The sequence below is a fragment of the Prionailurus bengalensis genome, chromosome B4 (assembly GCF_016509475.1).
Source record: "Prionailurus bengalensis isolate Pbe53 chromosome B4, Fcat_Pben_1.1_paternal_pri, whole genome shotgun sequence".
In the NCBI taxonomy this organism is placed as follows: domain Eukaryota; kingdom Metazoa; phylum Chordata; class Mammalia; order Carnivora; family Felidae; genus Prionailurus; species Prionailurus bengalensis.
The window spans coordinates 115,656,974-115,672,381 of NC_057358.1; the positions used below are offsets into that span (position 1 = coordinate 115,656,974).

At 39.8% G+C, this 15,408-nt stretch overlaps 2 protein-coding genes and 1 long non-coding RNA gene across 5 annotated transcripts in view; 1 reads left to right on the top strand and 2 right to left on the bottom strand.

Annotated features, from left to right (window-relative positions):
- PLXNC1 (plexin C1) overlaps positions 1-12,246 on the top strand; it is a 149,101-nt gene extending 136,855 nt beyond the window's left edge. For both annotated transcript variants that reach the window (XM_043562116.1, XM_043562115.1), the window contains exons 25-31: positions 1,828-1,859; positions 1,957-2,064; positions 3,208-3,371; positions 5,261-5,408; positions 8,265-8,405; positions 8,498-8,572; positions 9,747-12,246. In XM_043562116.1, coding sequence (XP_043418051.1) covers positions 1,828-1,859; positions 1,957-2,064; positions 3,208-3,371; positions 5,261-5,408; positions 8,265-8,405; positions 8,498-8,572; positions 9,747-9,851 — 773 coding nt within the window. In that variant the 3' untranslated portion in view covers positions 9,852-12,246. The remainder of the gene's footprint in view (positions 1-1,827; positions 1,860-1,956; positions 2,065-3,207; positions 3,372-5,260; positions 5,409-8,264; positions 8,406-8,497; positions 8,573-9,746) is intronic.
- Positions 2,348-8,269, bottom strand: LOC122472503. The gene is made up of 2 exons (XR_006294455.1): positions 8,085-8,269; positions 2,348-5,498 (listed from the first exon to the last, which is right to left on the bottom strand). It is a non-coding gene; the product is annotated as an uncharacterized LOC122472503 (long non-coding RNA).
- A 1,214-nt stretch (positions 12,247-13,460) lies between the features above and the next one.
- CEP83 (centrosomal protein 83) overlaps positions 13,461-15,408 on the bottom strand; it is a 121,844-nt gene continuing 119,896 nt past the window's right edge. For both annotated transcript variants that reach the window (XM_043562117.1, XM_043562119.1), the window contains 2 exons: positions 14,572-14,761; positions 13,461-13,633 (listed from right to left, as the gene is read on the bottom strand). In XM_043562117.1, the coding sequence (XP_043418052.1) occupies positions 13,529-13,633; positions 14,572-14,761 (295 nt within the window). In that variant the 3' untranslated portion in view covers positions 13,461-13,528. The remainder of the gene's footprint in view (positions 13,634-14,571; positions 14,762-15,408) is intronic.

Below are 15,408 nucleotides of genomic sequence, written 5' to 3' on the forward strand. Positions count from 1 at the left end.
ACCCCAGCTAAGACACTCTGTCCCCAGCCCTTGGAAAGTTTCTGGGCCTCACCAACAGCACTTTTCACACATATAACTGGAGGGGAGGCTTCCTGATTCCTAGATTCAATACTAGGAGCGGCCTCATAGGTCCCAATACCTGGTCAGTACAAACAGAGAATGCAGGGCCCCCAATTAAATAGAAAGGATAATTTGGTAGGTTGTAGGAAACCCCTGTGGGGAACCTCACAGTCCATCATTAGATCTGGCTATTTAGTGAGAGAAGCCATCTTGCAGAGGGTGGCTGCCATTCTGGCATAGGGAATTGGTGTCCTTGTGTTATAAAAAAGTAGAACTTTGTATTTTAAGCTTCAAAGATCGGGGATCTCACATTTGGATCTCTTCATGGGACCTCAAGGCAGTCAACGTCTCTGTTTCTTCCCTGTCCAGTTCAGCTGAGAGCCATTATTTTGATCACTCTCCTCCTAACCCTTCACCTTCTCCTGTCCCTGTCCCCTATTTACTACCCTCTCTGTCATGTCCCAGCCCTGGATGAACCCAATACTAGCCTTTCCTAAACCTATATCCAGGCAGCCACTGGAGGAAGGTACACAACAGCATAGCTTGGAGTCACTATAATTTCATGGTGCCCAACATGACTGGGACCCTCAATGCAGCCTACACCCACTAAATTTCTCTAGGTAACTCACTCTGTGTTCTCCAGAATTCTGCCTTCTCTCCTCAAAGCTCTGACCTACATGGCTCTATCAGCAGCAGACTTGATCCTGTACGTCACAGAGAAAACAGGAATCAGAACTCCATCAACATCTAGCACCAAACCTACCACCCTACCTGCATCTGCCCATTTCTTCCTGTGCTCCTTCCCACCCCCACCAGCATTCCAGGATTTCCTTCCTCTTATCCAAGGCCAGTCTCTCACCTGTGTCTTCAATCCCATCATTTCCAACCTTCCAAGCATTCTTACACCACAATCTTCTCTCACCTAAATTTTCTATACCTCCCCACTTACTACAGCTTTTGTTAGTGTTTCAAGGTATTCTAGTCTCCTTCATCTTCAAAACAAAAAACCTAGTCCCTTGATCCTTCTTTTCCATTTACCATTCCCTTTACTACCACATTTCTTTCAGGACTGTCCTCACCCTGTGTCACTGTCACACTTGCTCTATAAACTCCCAACTCATTGCCCTTCTTTCAGATCCCAGGAGGGGTCACGTTCCTTCCACCTTAGGGTCTTTGCACCCATTCCCCTTCTTCCATTTGCCTGGCTAACTAGTCATTCATTTAGGTTCAGCTCCAACACCCCTTCCCCTGAAAGACCTCCCAGAGTAGGGCCGGCCTTTGTCAGTTACTTTCTTAGCATATACTTCTTCAGGAGCCTTATCACAGTTGTAGTTAAATAATTGTATAATTAATAGTATGAAGTCTCTCATTGGCTAGGATGTAAATTCCACTGGGGTGGGGGGGGGTAACTAGGTCTGTGTTAAGATTGCCTTTTGCCTAGGAGCCCCTGGCACTCAGTAGATGCCCCCAGGTACGTTTGTTCATGAGTGGGGCTTGAACCTCTCCTACTCACCCAACGAAGGATCATTCAGCCTGTTTTAATACTTCCAGGAATAGGGAACCTGCTTCCTACTCCCTGGCCCGTTTGGGTCTTCACGTTGTTAAGATCTTAAGATGCAACAGGATAAAAAAAAAAAAAAAATAGCTGTGAAGAGCTCAAGTAACCTCTTCTGTTTATAGCACAAATGGGGCATTTTATGAGAAGGCCAATTAGCCCGTGGTTGTTTTTTTAATAGACTGTTTTCTCCCCCTTTCTCTGGCATTCAGATGTGGAATACTCAGAAGACCACTGCCATTTGGTGAGTTCAGTCTTTCTTGTGCTTGCCGCTGAACTGGATGCCTTCTGTAGCATGAACGGTCTCCTTGGGTAACGCTTCTAGTCTGTCTTCCCTTTAGATTTTACCAGATTCGGAAGCATTCCAAGATGTGCAAGGAAAGAGACATCGAGGGAAGCACAAGTTCAAAGTAAAAGAAATGTATCTGACAAAGCTGCTGTCGACCAAGGTACACTTAACTGTTCTGGGAGTGCTTTTATGGCTACCTTGGGGGTGTATGATGTGTTTGACTTAATTTCCACTGAAGTGTGAAAATGTTACAAATCCCTTGTGCCTTCTAGCAAAGCAAAATGAAAGTTTAAATGGTAAACACTTCCTACCCTCCTCTTCTTTTTAGAAACTGCAAAGATAATGGCACTTTACAAATTCTGGCTGTAGTATCTTCAATCAGGGATTTAATATTGTTCCCAGTCCTTTACCCACCATTTCACTATTGTTGTTTTTTAGGTTCATGGTGTAATTATTCGTTTTTATTTGTTCTTATAGAGGAGCAATAAAACTCCCTTTGAGTTGCAAATAAAATGAAGGGTGGGGTCAGTGACGGCAAACCTACTAAATCTTTTTTTATTTTTCCACTTTAAAGTTAAGAATTCTGTTCACATGTAAAAGTGTCAGATGTGAAAGCTGTTGGAATACCAAATCAGAAGCAAATTTTACTTTATCTGGCTTTTAGTGAGATTAACAGAAGTCTATGGTGATCCTTTTTTCCCCCCTGAAATGACTAGCAATATAAATGCTATTATCTACACCTGGCCCTGGTCTCCTGATGGGCATGCTTCTTCAGATTATAGCAGAGGGTATGCTGAGAGCTCAGTAAATTTGTTTAGTGGCTAAAGGACAGCCAGAGCCTCTTGATTTTCTCATCTGTCCCACAGAGATCTGCCTATTTGTCTTTTGTAAAACACTCAGATGCTTTGGAAAGTAGAGAATAAAAACCTCTGATGGAAATACATGCAACAGGAACAGTTCTGGGAACTGAGCAACATTGAGTTTTTCTAGGCTGAACATAACTAATAAAAGCTAAACATCCATGGCTTCTTGATCTATGCACGTAGCCCTACAACTGACATTTCAACTGCTGGAGACTTCTACGATACCCTCATTGTTGACTAAACCTAAACCTGGGCATGGATTTTCAGGATGCTTGACCCACATGGAGTGTTGGCCTCATTTGATAATTTTACATATTTTCTCTTCAGGTTTTTTTTTCTGTTTTGTACATCATTTTCTCTGAACTGGCATTTCATTTTCTATTGTATTCAAAACTGCTACCCTATTTTTTAAATCTCCCATGTCTGATGCTCTCTTTCAGGTGGCAATTCATTCTGTGCTTGAAAAACTTTTTAGAAGCATTTGGAGTTTACCCAACAGCAGAGCCCCATTTGCTATAAAATACTTTTTTGACTTTTTGGATGCCCAGGCTGAAAACAAAAAAATCACAGATCCTGATGTCGTACATATTTGGAAAACAAACAGGTGGGAACAAACAGTATGCGATTACTGACTGTTTTCAAGAATCTGGGACAGAATCTTAACCAAAAGGAGGGCATGGATAGTTACAGAAGGATTCATTATCCCTAGATCAGAATCTTTTGGCTTGGTAAGCTATCATGTCAAAGCAGATTCTTCCTCTGTTACTATTTTTAACAAGAACAAAACCCTTCCTATGCTGTGAGCCTATTCTTTAGGATAACATAAACAAACCTTATTATCTTTAACGCATGAAAAAGACCTTGTAAGGAATGTTAACCTGACCGGCAAAAGATGAGAAATTAGTATTTTGTGGTTTTATTATATAATTTTCCATTAGAGAATACTTAATCCCTTTGCAGTTACCAAACTGTCTGAATTCTGATTCTACATAGACATTTCTGCTTTTATTTGAGCAAGTGCAGTACTCAGATATCATGAGAATTAGCCAAAGGACTGTTTTGTTTTCTAACGTTTTACCTGGTTGCCTGGTAAGGCATCCAGGTTTGTTCTAAATTTCTCCTCAGTAAAGAAACAGCTCATTACCTCTATTTGAAATGTTCTGTGTATGAACTGAGTAAGACTCGGTGTTAAGACATGATAGCACTTTCCGGCACAATCGCAAGCCCTCCCGAACACTGAGGGCCCACAGACCATTTTAAGGAAGTATTACAAGCTGAAGTGCCAGAGCTCTAGGTCTCATCTTCTCCCATTGAATCCGGGTCTGTCCCAGCATCTACCCTGGCTCCCTCCCATCCTGCGCTCTAGCCTCTTAATCCCAGGTGCTGCTGCTGTAGGCTCCCCTTTTCACTGTGAAGAGGGTGGCATCTGAGCAGGGGCAGTAGCCAGGACAGTAGAGCTGAGGAGAGGCCCAGCATCCTTATGATGGAGGTAATTTGCTAGGCCAGAGTTGAGATAATGGAAGGACTCTGAATGATTCCCAAGTTCATATTCAAGTATCTGAGTACCTACTATATGCCAAGCACTGTTAGGTGCTGGGGATGTAACAGTAAACTGAACAAAAATCCCTGTTCTCAGAGAGCTTGCATTCTAATGGGTGGAAGAGATGATAAATAGGTAAATTAGTAGTATATTAGAAGGTTAGTACAGTGGACAAAGCAGAAAAGAAGGATAGAGAGTAACAGGACAGTGGTCAGAGAAGGCCTCAAGGAGATGATGACATTTGAGTCAGGTCTTGAAAGAGGTGAGGGCATACACCTTGAGACTGTCTGGCTAAAGGCAGTTTCCGGAAGATGGGCAGAAGTCCTGAGGTGCAGCCTTGCCTGGGATGCATGAAGACCAGCCAAGAGGCCCACGGTGGGTTGGAATGAAAAAGGTGAAGAGTAACAGATGAGGACCCAGGCCCAGATCACGCAGGGGCTTTATCCCGAGGGGGATGGAGAGCACAGAGGGTTCTGAGCAGAGGAGAGACCTGATCTGACTCTGTGTTAAGATTGCTGATAGTTGTGGGACAACTGGGACAGTGGGACACTGGCAGTGGGACAACTGAGAGCTGGGGGCTGATAATGCAGGCGGCTTAGGCCAGGGTGTGGCACTTAGAGGGGGTGAGAAGAGGTCAGGTTCCAGACACGTGATGAAACGTTTTCATGGGCAACCGTCACCTGCTATAATCTATAACGATCGGGAGAAAATTCTCATCAATAGCCACCTTTGAATTTCTCCCATTCTAGTCCTCCCTTCAGTGGCGCTTGTCAGTTTAACCCTTTCTTGTTCTGAGTGGTGCTGCCATCTGTTGCTTGGTATATTTGGCAAAGCAGACTTGCATACTTCAATAACAAGGGCAAAAACGTCCGTATGCAAACTGTGATAAACAGAGCATCCGCCTCCTACGAAGGGCTATACTTGAAAAGAGATTTCTCTCTCTCTCGGAACAGCCTTCCTCTTCGCTTCTGGGTAAACATCCTGAAGAACCCTCAGTTTGTCTTTGACATTAAGAAGACACCACACATAGACGGCTGTTTATCTGTGATTGCCCAGGCCTTCATGGATGCATTTTCTCTCACAGAGCAGCAACTCGGGAAGGTAAGGCCTGGTTTTAGTATCTCTTAACATGTCATCCTGTGAGTCTGAAGCATTCTTTCTTCTAAACAAGCTGCTTCTGAACCACAGCAGCTAAAAAGAAATAGTCCATGGTAGTCACTGAAGATCTGCTTCTCTTTAAAAGCTGTCCCATTTACTTTTAATCTAGTTTTTTTTTAATGAATACCAAAATAGACTATTATCCCCTTTCTACTGCAAAACTGTGCCTGTAAATACCTTTACCACAAATTATAAACTATAAACCCAAAGTGAAACTACAGAAATTTGCTTAGCTAAATTAATCCCATTTGAATACAGCTGATCCTTGAATAATGGAGGATTATGGGTGCCAACCCTCCATGTACTTGAAAATTATCTGTAACTTTTGGCTTCCCCAAGACTTAACTATTAATAGCCTACTGTGGACTGGAAGCCTTACTACTAATAGAAAGTCAAAATAACATGTATTTTGTACATGTAATATGTGCTATATACTGTATTCTTAAATAAACTAGAGAAAAGAAAACGTTCAGGAAATTGTAAGAGAAGACATATTTACAGTTCTGTACTATATTGAAAAAACTCCACGTAGAGTAAGAGCCGACCCACATAGTTCAACACCATGTTGTTCAAGGATCAGCTGTACACCTAAGAGTCTATTTGAATATAACAAATTGCTCATGGGTAAGAAAATCTTGCCTGAGATTTCTACCACCACCAGTTTGTCAATTCATAATCAAAACATCGATATTGTTTTTCCTACGGTTTTCTTTGCTGAGCAAAAGCCTCAGGAAAGCAAAGGAAGATAAAAATACAGAGCAAACTCTGAAAGGGATGTTTTGGTCTTACTCGAGCACTCCAAATGTATTAAACTGAGCAGTATCTGTACCTAATGGATTTCAGACAGTCTTTCAGTGCTGAGCAGTGTCTCCTTGGTATATGGAGCGCCGAGGGCGAAATGTGGTTGATGTTTCACAGGTGCCTCAGCCTCCTAGTCTGAATCTAAACTCACCCTCACCACGATTTCTGCAAAACACACCTGTCTTTACTTTTGTCTTCCTAGCATCGCCTGGTCTCTCAAGGTAAACTCCTTCCCATTATCTTCAACGCCTTCTTCTTCCTCCCTTCCCCTAATTGGTTACTGCCCACTGCCATCTCCAAAATGTCTTTTTTCTCATTCTTTGGCCCTATCCCTTGAGCCCCTCTCCACCCATACAACTGCCTCGGAACTGGTCTCCTTGCCTGTGCTGTCTTTTTGTTTTCACTGTGTCTCAGGTTATCTAAAGCCTAAATCTGATCTTGTCTGTCTCCTGCTTAAAAATTATAAATACTTCCCATTACCTGCCAGGTGAAATCTTCCCAGTACCACACGGCCCTTCCTAATTGGGCTTCAGGTCTCTTTTCTGGCCGCCTCATTTTCTTGCAAATTCCATATACCTTCTACGCTACAGCTTTACCTTTCCCAAACTTACCATGAACGTGTTTTCGTATCCCTTTCCTGTCTCATAACCCCTCTCTTCTAGTAACACCCTACTTATTCATTCATTCCTTCAACAAACCTGACTTCTTAATGTGTACCAAAAACTATAGGAGCCTATGATCAGTCTAAATATACCTGCTTTGTGAACTTTCCAGCTCCATTTCCCATGCCCTTTCTTCATTTGACCAATGCGACAAAAACACACTGGAAGACACTAAAATGCTTAATTTATTCACAGTAAAAAATGGTTAACTGACTAGCTGAACTATACCTTATGTGGTTCTTGTGATTACTATGTTCGTGGTAGTTATTATTACCCTCATTTTATAGATGAGGAAATCAGAACATCAGTTCTGGGAGGCCACAAGTCTTGGTGATGATCCCTGATTTGTCCAACTCCACAGCGCTTTTCTTTATACTCTGCTACTAATTACTGGTATCACAGTAAGCACTGTGTTAAGTTTGTCTTCCCAAGTAGATTAGAAGCTTCTTAAGGGCAGGTACTGGTCGTCTTTGACTCTTTACATTCAGTGCCTGCCACAGCGCCTAGCTAAATACATTTACTGAATGAATGATCACAGGATTTGTGGGTTTCACTTAAACTTGAAAAGTGCAAAAAAAATCTCTGTAATATCTCAGTGTCAGCATCCTTCAAAATGATTCAGCCATTGATATGGCTATTCATGCCCTCAAATGTACTGGGACATTAGCCCTATCATTAACTCAGCTATCTTCCCTGAGTAGGAATTTTTAAACTTTTCCCTCAATTTTTTATATTACAGCTATTACATAAAAACATTCAAACTGACAGGGAACTTTTGTGAAGTCAGACATCAGAGCCCCCAGCACTAATGACCATGTACTTCCTTGAGAATGCTAGAAGATCTTTATAATCGAATAAAAGGGATAAGCAGAAAAATCCACCACCGCCAACTACTTACCACTTTCATTGTTACATAAAGGGCTCAATCAGACCTACAATCAAGTCTTTTATAAATGCCAAAATTCACTGGTGGGTGAAGATGAGAGCAAATGTTTTAATTCAGGCTTTTTACAACCATTAGTAATGAACTATGACTGAAATAAGTTCCGTTGTTACAGTAACTCAAAATCATGCAAAAATAATAATTTTAGCTCTTTTATGAGAGGAAGGCAGAATATATTAGCATTTAATTCGCCTGAAAAGAACAGTGACTCACCAGAACTATCTGGATAGCAGTCAGTCATTCAATCAACAACACTGATGCAGGCCCACTGCATGAAAAAGCTTTGTTACTAGGAGGTGGTGATAGTGCTGGAGGTTCAGCTACATTGTTACTATCATAAATTCCCCATGGTGTTTTACTCTTGGCCATGGATGCTTCTTTTTGTTTTCGTAGGAAGCACCAACTAATAAACTTCTCTATGCCAAGGATATCCCAACCTACAAAGAGGAAGTAAAATCTTATTACAAAGCAATCAGGGATTTGCCTCCATTGTCATCTTCGGAAATGGAAGAATTCTTAACTCAGGAATCTAAGGTATTGCTAGAAAGTAGAAATAAGATAACATTTGTTACTTCTGTCTTGAAAAGTCATTTCAGAATCTCTCAACAAGGCTTTCTTTCTTTAAGAAACATGAAAATGAATTTAATGAAGAAGTGGCCTTGACAGAAATTTACAAATACATCGTAAAATATTTTGATGAGGTAAGATTTTAAATAACATTTCAAAAAATTGATATGAATCAGTCGCCAGGATTTGGTTGTAAAGCATTCTACCGGTCTCAGGACAGCTCTGGCATCCCTAATGGCCAGAAAGGGAAGCCAGGGAGCCTGTCTGAGATGGGGGATCCTGGCACCAAGCCAGACCCTGCACGTGGCTGTCCCCTTACGGTTTTATCATGCTGCCCGCCTTTGGACCAGCCTGAATTTACATTTGAGTTCATGGGGTCTATAGCCACACTGACTCAATATAACTTTGATGAGTAAGTAGTGGTCCTATTAAATAGGGCCAGCTTATGCTTGATTGTAATCTGCTAAAATGAAAGCTAAGCTTGTTAAATTGCCTAGATTCTGTGTTCAACAGGTATATGAAAGTATGACATATTTCTAACTTAAGCAACTATTTCAATAAACCATTCTCCTTTATGATTAATTCTCCTTAATCTGGATTTTTTTCTTTGGGAATTCACACAGACACAGTCATCAGATGCGCTGTTTCCAAATATATGTTAATTCCCCCTTCCCTGATTCCCCCCCACTCAGTCATGCTGGGACAGGCTATCCATGTCACTGGTGAGAATAGCTCACCAATTCCATTTGCTACTTGAAGATCAAGTGAAGCGCTAAGGTAGGGTAGAGGCAATGAGTTCCTTAAACATGATAAGCATCCCTCTTTCCAGGGGCCAGGGGTTAGAAGGGAAGCACTGGGGAGGGGAGGAGGGGAGAGGAGGCACTACACTGCCCAGGAGGGGAGGGGAGGGAAATATTCAACTCTGACCAGGATGCCCCTGCCTGCTGCATTTAAGAAGAAATACTTGCCTGCATGTTGGCTGCCCAGAATGCTTGCTGTGCTTGGAATGGCTGTGACATAATGCATAAACCAGGGCCTTGGAAGTCTGGCCCCATATTTGTAAGCAAATAGTTGGTATTTCTTGCTAGCTTCTATTTTAAGCCAAAGTGTTGTTGATCCTGTGATAATGACTTAGCAAAACAACTTGCAAAGTGAGTATGTAAATGATCGAAGAAAATGTTGGCATCTGTTTCATACAGATTTTTACCACTCACGGCATCAGGAATGCAAAAAAAAAAAAAAACCCCAAAAATCGAAATCTAATGCTAAGATCACAATATCTAAAATAACTGTTCTAATTGTCAACAGATTCTAAATAAACTAGAAAGAGAACGAGGGCTGGAAGAAGCTCAGAAACAACTCTTGCATGTAAAAGTCTTATTTGATGAAAAGAAGAAATGCAAGTGGATGTAAGCACTCTGGGGACTGGCTTAATCTGGCAAAATTCTTCAGACGACTTGGGAGCAAAATGGCTACTTGAGCTACTCTGTGTCGTTACTTTTTAAAGTTTGCACATAGGTTCCACCTTGAGCACTGTCTTTTAGAGACGGAGGCACATGCACAGCTTTTAGAAAGCATACCAACCTTGTGCCTGTGCATATACCGTAGGAACCTTTCTGTAAATAGAGTTGAAGTGGTTGTTGCAAACAGCCTCCTTGTTTACAGAGAATACAGGGCCAGTAAGCAAGTGTCAGTATTGTAACTACAGTCTCCACTTAAGCACAATGATGTAAGTGGTTTTGTTTGAAAACTACAGTTATGTAGCACTTGTGACTACACTGCACCTCTGCAGAAAGGGGACACTGCCAATGATCAAAAGAAAATGTGAACTGAGTCATTTGGAAACAAGGTGGAGGTGTTAGGGCAACCTCGAGGATTTGCAGCATTGAAACTTTCCCCAGTAGTTCTTGGAAAAGCTGACCGCAGAATTTGGTAGTGTATACACTTAGCATTCGTGAGCGTGTGTGTGTTTTTAAACCAAAAACTGACAGTGTTGCAACATTGTTGAAAGGGCTCGTGTTTTTCAGTGGTCATGGACTGCACTCCATCAGACTCACCTCCGTTTCACTAAGGAGCTCTAAAGCAAGGAGAGTGAGGAGGCTTTATTTAAATGCAACAGCATTTTACTCACTTTGTCCTGATGTATGTTCCCTTTTTTTTCATTTTTTCATACTAAATGTATTTGATAGTGGACATGTTGGCTATTGTAAAAAAAAAAAAAAAAAACAAACATTATTTCTGTCTAAAACCTTGGATCAAAACTATCTGTAGAAGAGTAACTCACTCCCCTAATCCTACGTTTCTGTACTTAGTGTCTCCTTGCTTTAGATTTCTGGTGAACCCTGTGGTTATAAATACTTGTGTGTGATTTAAAAAAAAAAAACAAACAAAAAAAACATTTTACATTTCATGAAATTGCTGTTCACACTGGAGTATTATATATGAATATATATATATTTGAGGCCCAAGGCCTGAAAAATATTAGTATACAACTTGGTATCTTAGTCTTACTATGTACTTTTTGAAAGTATTCCTCACAAGAGAAAGAATTCAAAATACTCATTTTACTCATGCCTTTCTTTTTAAAGAACTCCCTGTCCAGTTCTACCGTAGTCTTTTTATTGCTGATTTTTTATTCCTGAATTTTTGCTGCTCATGACCAATTTTAATACCACTGTGTTTTCCTATTAAAAGTAAAAAATGTGATTGGCAACTCTCAACTTTCCTTGTGGCACCTTTTACCCTTGGTGCTCCAAATCCCAGATTAAGGAAAGACATTTTTTCAAGTAGCAAATAAAACACTCATCATCTAGTCCTTAAAATCATTTACCAACACTGTATGGGATATCAGGAGTTGAATGTGAATTTGTCTTTGAAAATGAAATTCTTGTTGCTCCTCAATATCTGGCAAAGAGTAAGAGGTGATACCTCAACAAACTGATCAAATAAGCAGTCACTGCCCTGATAGGTACCTTCCCAATCCCATCACTTTTGACCATTGTCGGTCCAATGGACACACCTCAAAAATACTACCAAATAGGTTACTTACAAGTATCAAGGTGAGAGGTCTGCTCCCCGCCTGAGGCCGCCTCAGTCTTGATGTGAAGGCGTTCGTAAGAGAATAATAACAGGAGGACAGTTGAGAGCCAAGGGTAGGAGAGTTGCCCAAAAGACTTCCCCTTCTTTAGGGTACAGAAATGCTATGAAAAGGATCAGCTACAGCTTTATCTGCGTGTTTAGTAAATGCTACGTGAGGGTGTCCCTGTCCAGCTCTCTGGCACAAGAGTCCCGTGTGGAGCCTTACCTCCTCTTCCAGGGGCTATGCTGCTGGGAACTTTGGGCAAGTCACTTACCTCTTTGTGCCTCAATTTCTGTATACTATTTCTAACCTACCTCACTGAGGTGGTGTGAAGATTCACTAACGTATGTAGCGTGTTTGTCAATCCTCCAGTGAAAAGCACGATCTAGACCACATCTTGGATCACATTAGCCAAATACAGTAAATGGCCAAATTAGATGTGTGCTGAAGACAATCAGTCACTGGGTCTACATTAAACAGCAACCAGAGAAACAAATGGCAAACAATTTCTATTTTCAAGTTTCTTTGCATATTTTTTTGGTGCAAACAATTCATTTATAAACTTTTTTTTCTAACACTAGTGTCTACAGCAGCATTTAAAAATTAATTCTGTTACCTTTTCCGTATTAGGGATTTAAAGTCTATTTCTTATTGTATACCTGATTGAAGCTGTACTTGGAGATGAATGTTTTAAATGTCTATATCCAAAAATAAACATTTTGATGTAAAGGTGGCCTGTTTCTGTTTTCCTTCAAATGTTCTAGTTATAATAGATTTTTTAAATTCTAAGTGGCCCCATGGAAATTACTTTTCAGCAACAAGGTGCCACTGCGTCTGGGAATAAGCGGTTCTGTAATGCAGCAACTGACTCCAGTTTCTTTGACATGGTATTAGGCACTGCTCCTCCACTATCTACCTGGACCTTTGATCCTAAAGACTTCCAGATAATGAACATTCCACTTAGTTTGGAGGATTTGAGCTTTGCCTTGTTGATGTGAAGTTATTGCAGCAGACTTCCTTAAAAAGAGGTTAGGGATGCACAGAGATAAGACATTTGTAATAATTCGGTTAGATCCCAAACAGTAGGAGGCAACACTACCGCTAAGGGACCCCAGTGGGTTCAAGTTTTACAATGAATGGCCCTTGTTTTACACAACTAATTAAATCATAGGATTTAATTATTTGTACTTTGTGGTTTTCAGTTAGAATAGAAAATAACATTGAGACTTTTCTACATTGCTAAATACCGAGTGTATGCTCAAAATTAAAAGACAATGTAGAAAAATATTTAAGTTCTTTATATGCACACAGCTTTTAGAATGGTAGCATTATATATTTACATGTCTTAACGTTTTGTTTTTTTTTATTTTAAAAGTTATTTATTTTGAGAGAGAGAATCCCAAGCGGGCTCCACACTGTTACTACAGAGCCCAATGAAGAGCTCGAACTCACAAACAGTGAGATCACGACCCAAGCTGAAATCAAGAGTTGGACGCTTAACTGACAGAGCCACCAAGGCGTCCCGAAGTTTTGTGTTTTAATGCTGCCTTTAAACTTTTTTCTTTTTTTTCAAGAACGAGGTTTAGACCTCTTGTATACGGTAAACTGCAGAATGTTTACTGCCCGTTACTGCCAAGCATCGCAAAGTGGCAGAAGGAATCAAACATGGGCATATTCCAGGTAAAATGCCAAAAAAAAAAAAAAATTCAACAAGTGAAATTAATAAAATAACAACTTGATTCTCTAATTTTTTTTTTCTTTTCTAACATTCTCAAAAGAGTTGTCAATAAATATTCTAAACATCTCTGAAGGGGTTTGAATGTTTCACTTATCCTGAGTATAATCCTAAAGTCCTGACACTGATGCAATGTATCATGTAGCTGGTACCTTTTCTTGAGGCACAAATGTTCTGGCAAACAGGAATACAGTATCTAAATGCCACATACGTTAAAACTTCAAGCTTTATTGAGTCACAGTGATTTCATCCCTTTTGATCTTTTTTCCATGAACATCATTCCCCAGGAGATCCAAGTTCCTCTAGTTGCTTCCTTTGTGTTGTTTCTAGTTCTTCTAGTCTTTTGCGAAGTAGAGAGAGTTCCCTTTGATGCTGTTCCTCCTTAAAAGCACCAAAAATGAAAAACAAACAAAACAAAACAAAACAAAAACAGAAAAATAGCTGGAAAAAGAACTGTTAGGCAACAGCCTCGGTGCCTCTTTTACTCAGGCCCTAGAAGATCTGGCAAGGAAAGGATAACCATTTCAGCAATCTAAGAACACAGCAGTATGGGCTAGACTACTAACTAGTCCTTGTTTCTCTCCCACCTCAGGCTCTAGCCTTAAGCAAAACACAAAGTCTGTTCTCCTATCTAGGTGTAAAACTCACCAGGGAGTAAATTAGAAGAATACCAATTCAGGGCCCAGGCATACTCACTTGCCTACTTTCTAACAAGGCTGGAGTTTAATAGCAATTCATTATAAATAAAGCACTTGGTCTGAGATTCAATTCAGTGACTAAAATCTTTGGTGCTTACAATATTATAAAATATAATTACTTATTAACAGTTAATCTTTTGAAAACCATCCAATTTGATTCCTTCAGTATCTCAAGGACCTGATACAGTAGAACGAGCCCAGAATTTGGAATCAGATTTATATTTGATAGTCAACTCTGTCACTTATTACCTATGACCTTAGGTAAGTCACTTCCCCTCTGACTCAGCTTCCTTATCTATCAATTGGGAATCATAACACCCTTCCCTCAAAGTATTTTCCATTAGGATTAAATATCATATGGAAAATGCATAGTGCGGAGTATTAGTAAATGCTTAGTAGCAGTTGAGTCAAAGACCCATGGATTAAGTTTTTTCTTTTCAGTTGCCCAGTAGATTTCACTTCTAGCAACATCACTAAAGGATAGAATAGATTCAAATCCACTTTGTTTCTCCCACTAATTTCTATGGTAAAGAAAGATATGAATGTTTAAGTCTGAATTTAAACAGGTAAAAATTAACAGAAATGTTAGTGACTTTTTCTCTGTAACATAAATGCTCATACCTGCATATGAGGAGGAAACGACAAGTCCATGCCTGGAACCATGGCTGATGACTGAACACTAAAAGGATTGATGGATGCTGTTGGAGGTATGTTAGGAACCAAAATTAAACTTCGAAATTCATTATGTCTTCTCTGTATGTCCTTTAGTCTTTTTTGAAGCCTTGTATATTCTTCAAATGGAACATTTTGTCTTAAAAAAGAAAAAAAGTATTTCTGTTCTTTAATACAGTTATACTGTATTGAAAAACAGGATGATTCACAGAATATAATTTTAAATTGGAAGAAAAGGACTTCAAAATTCTAAGATTTATCTGTATATAATACATACATAAAATTCTATTTATCTAGAAAAGTAAACAGAAACATGACATCTTAATCACATGTATAACTGTTGGCATTGCAGGCGATCAATTCATTTTAAAGTTTTACTTGCCAATTAATCAAAGATTAAAAATCTTTTGATACTTTTACTTTCACTTGCACTCCACTCCCCCAACCCATGAATCCTGAAAGTGTGCCTTATTTTACAGAAGGAATCAAATAGGAATAGAGAAAATACTACGTTGAATCTTAGGACATTGCCGTTTTTATAGGTAAAATATGGTCAAATATATGAAATTTCATGTTGTTCAACCTAATTTTTAAAACTGTTGCTAATGACAGGGATGAAGCTACCCAACTTTAGGGAAAACTATTTGGATAAAAAAGGTAACTTTTCAGGCCTTTACATATCATCAAAACCACTCAAAAGTCTAGATGATCTGTGCCATACTCACCCAATCTTGAATTGATAATATTTCAAAATTAATGGTTATAGAAGACGTAGCAAATTGAATT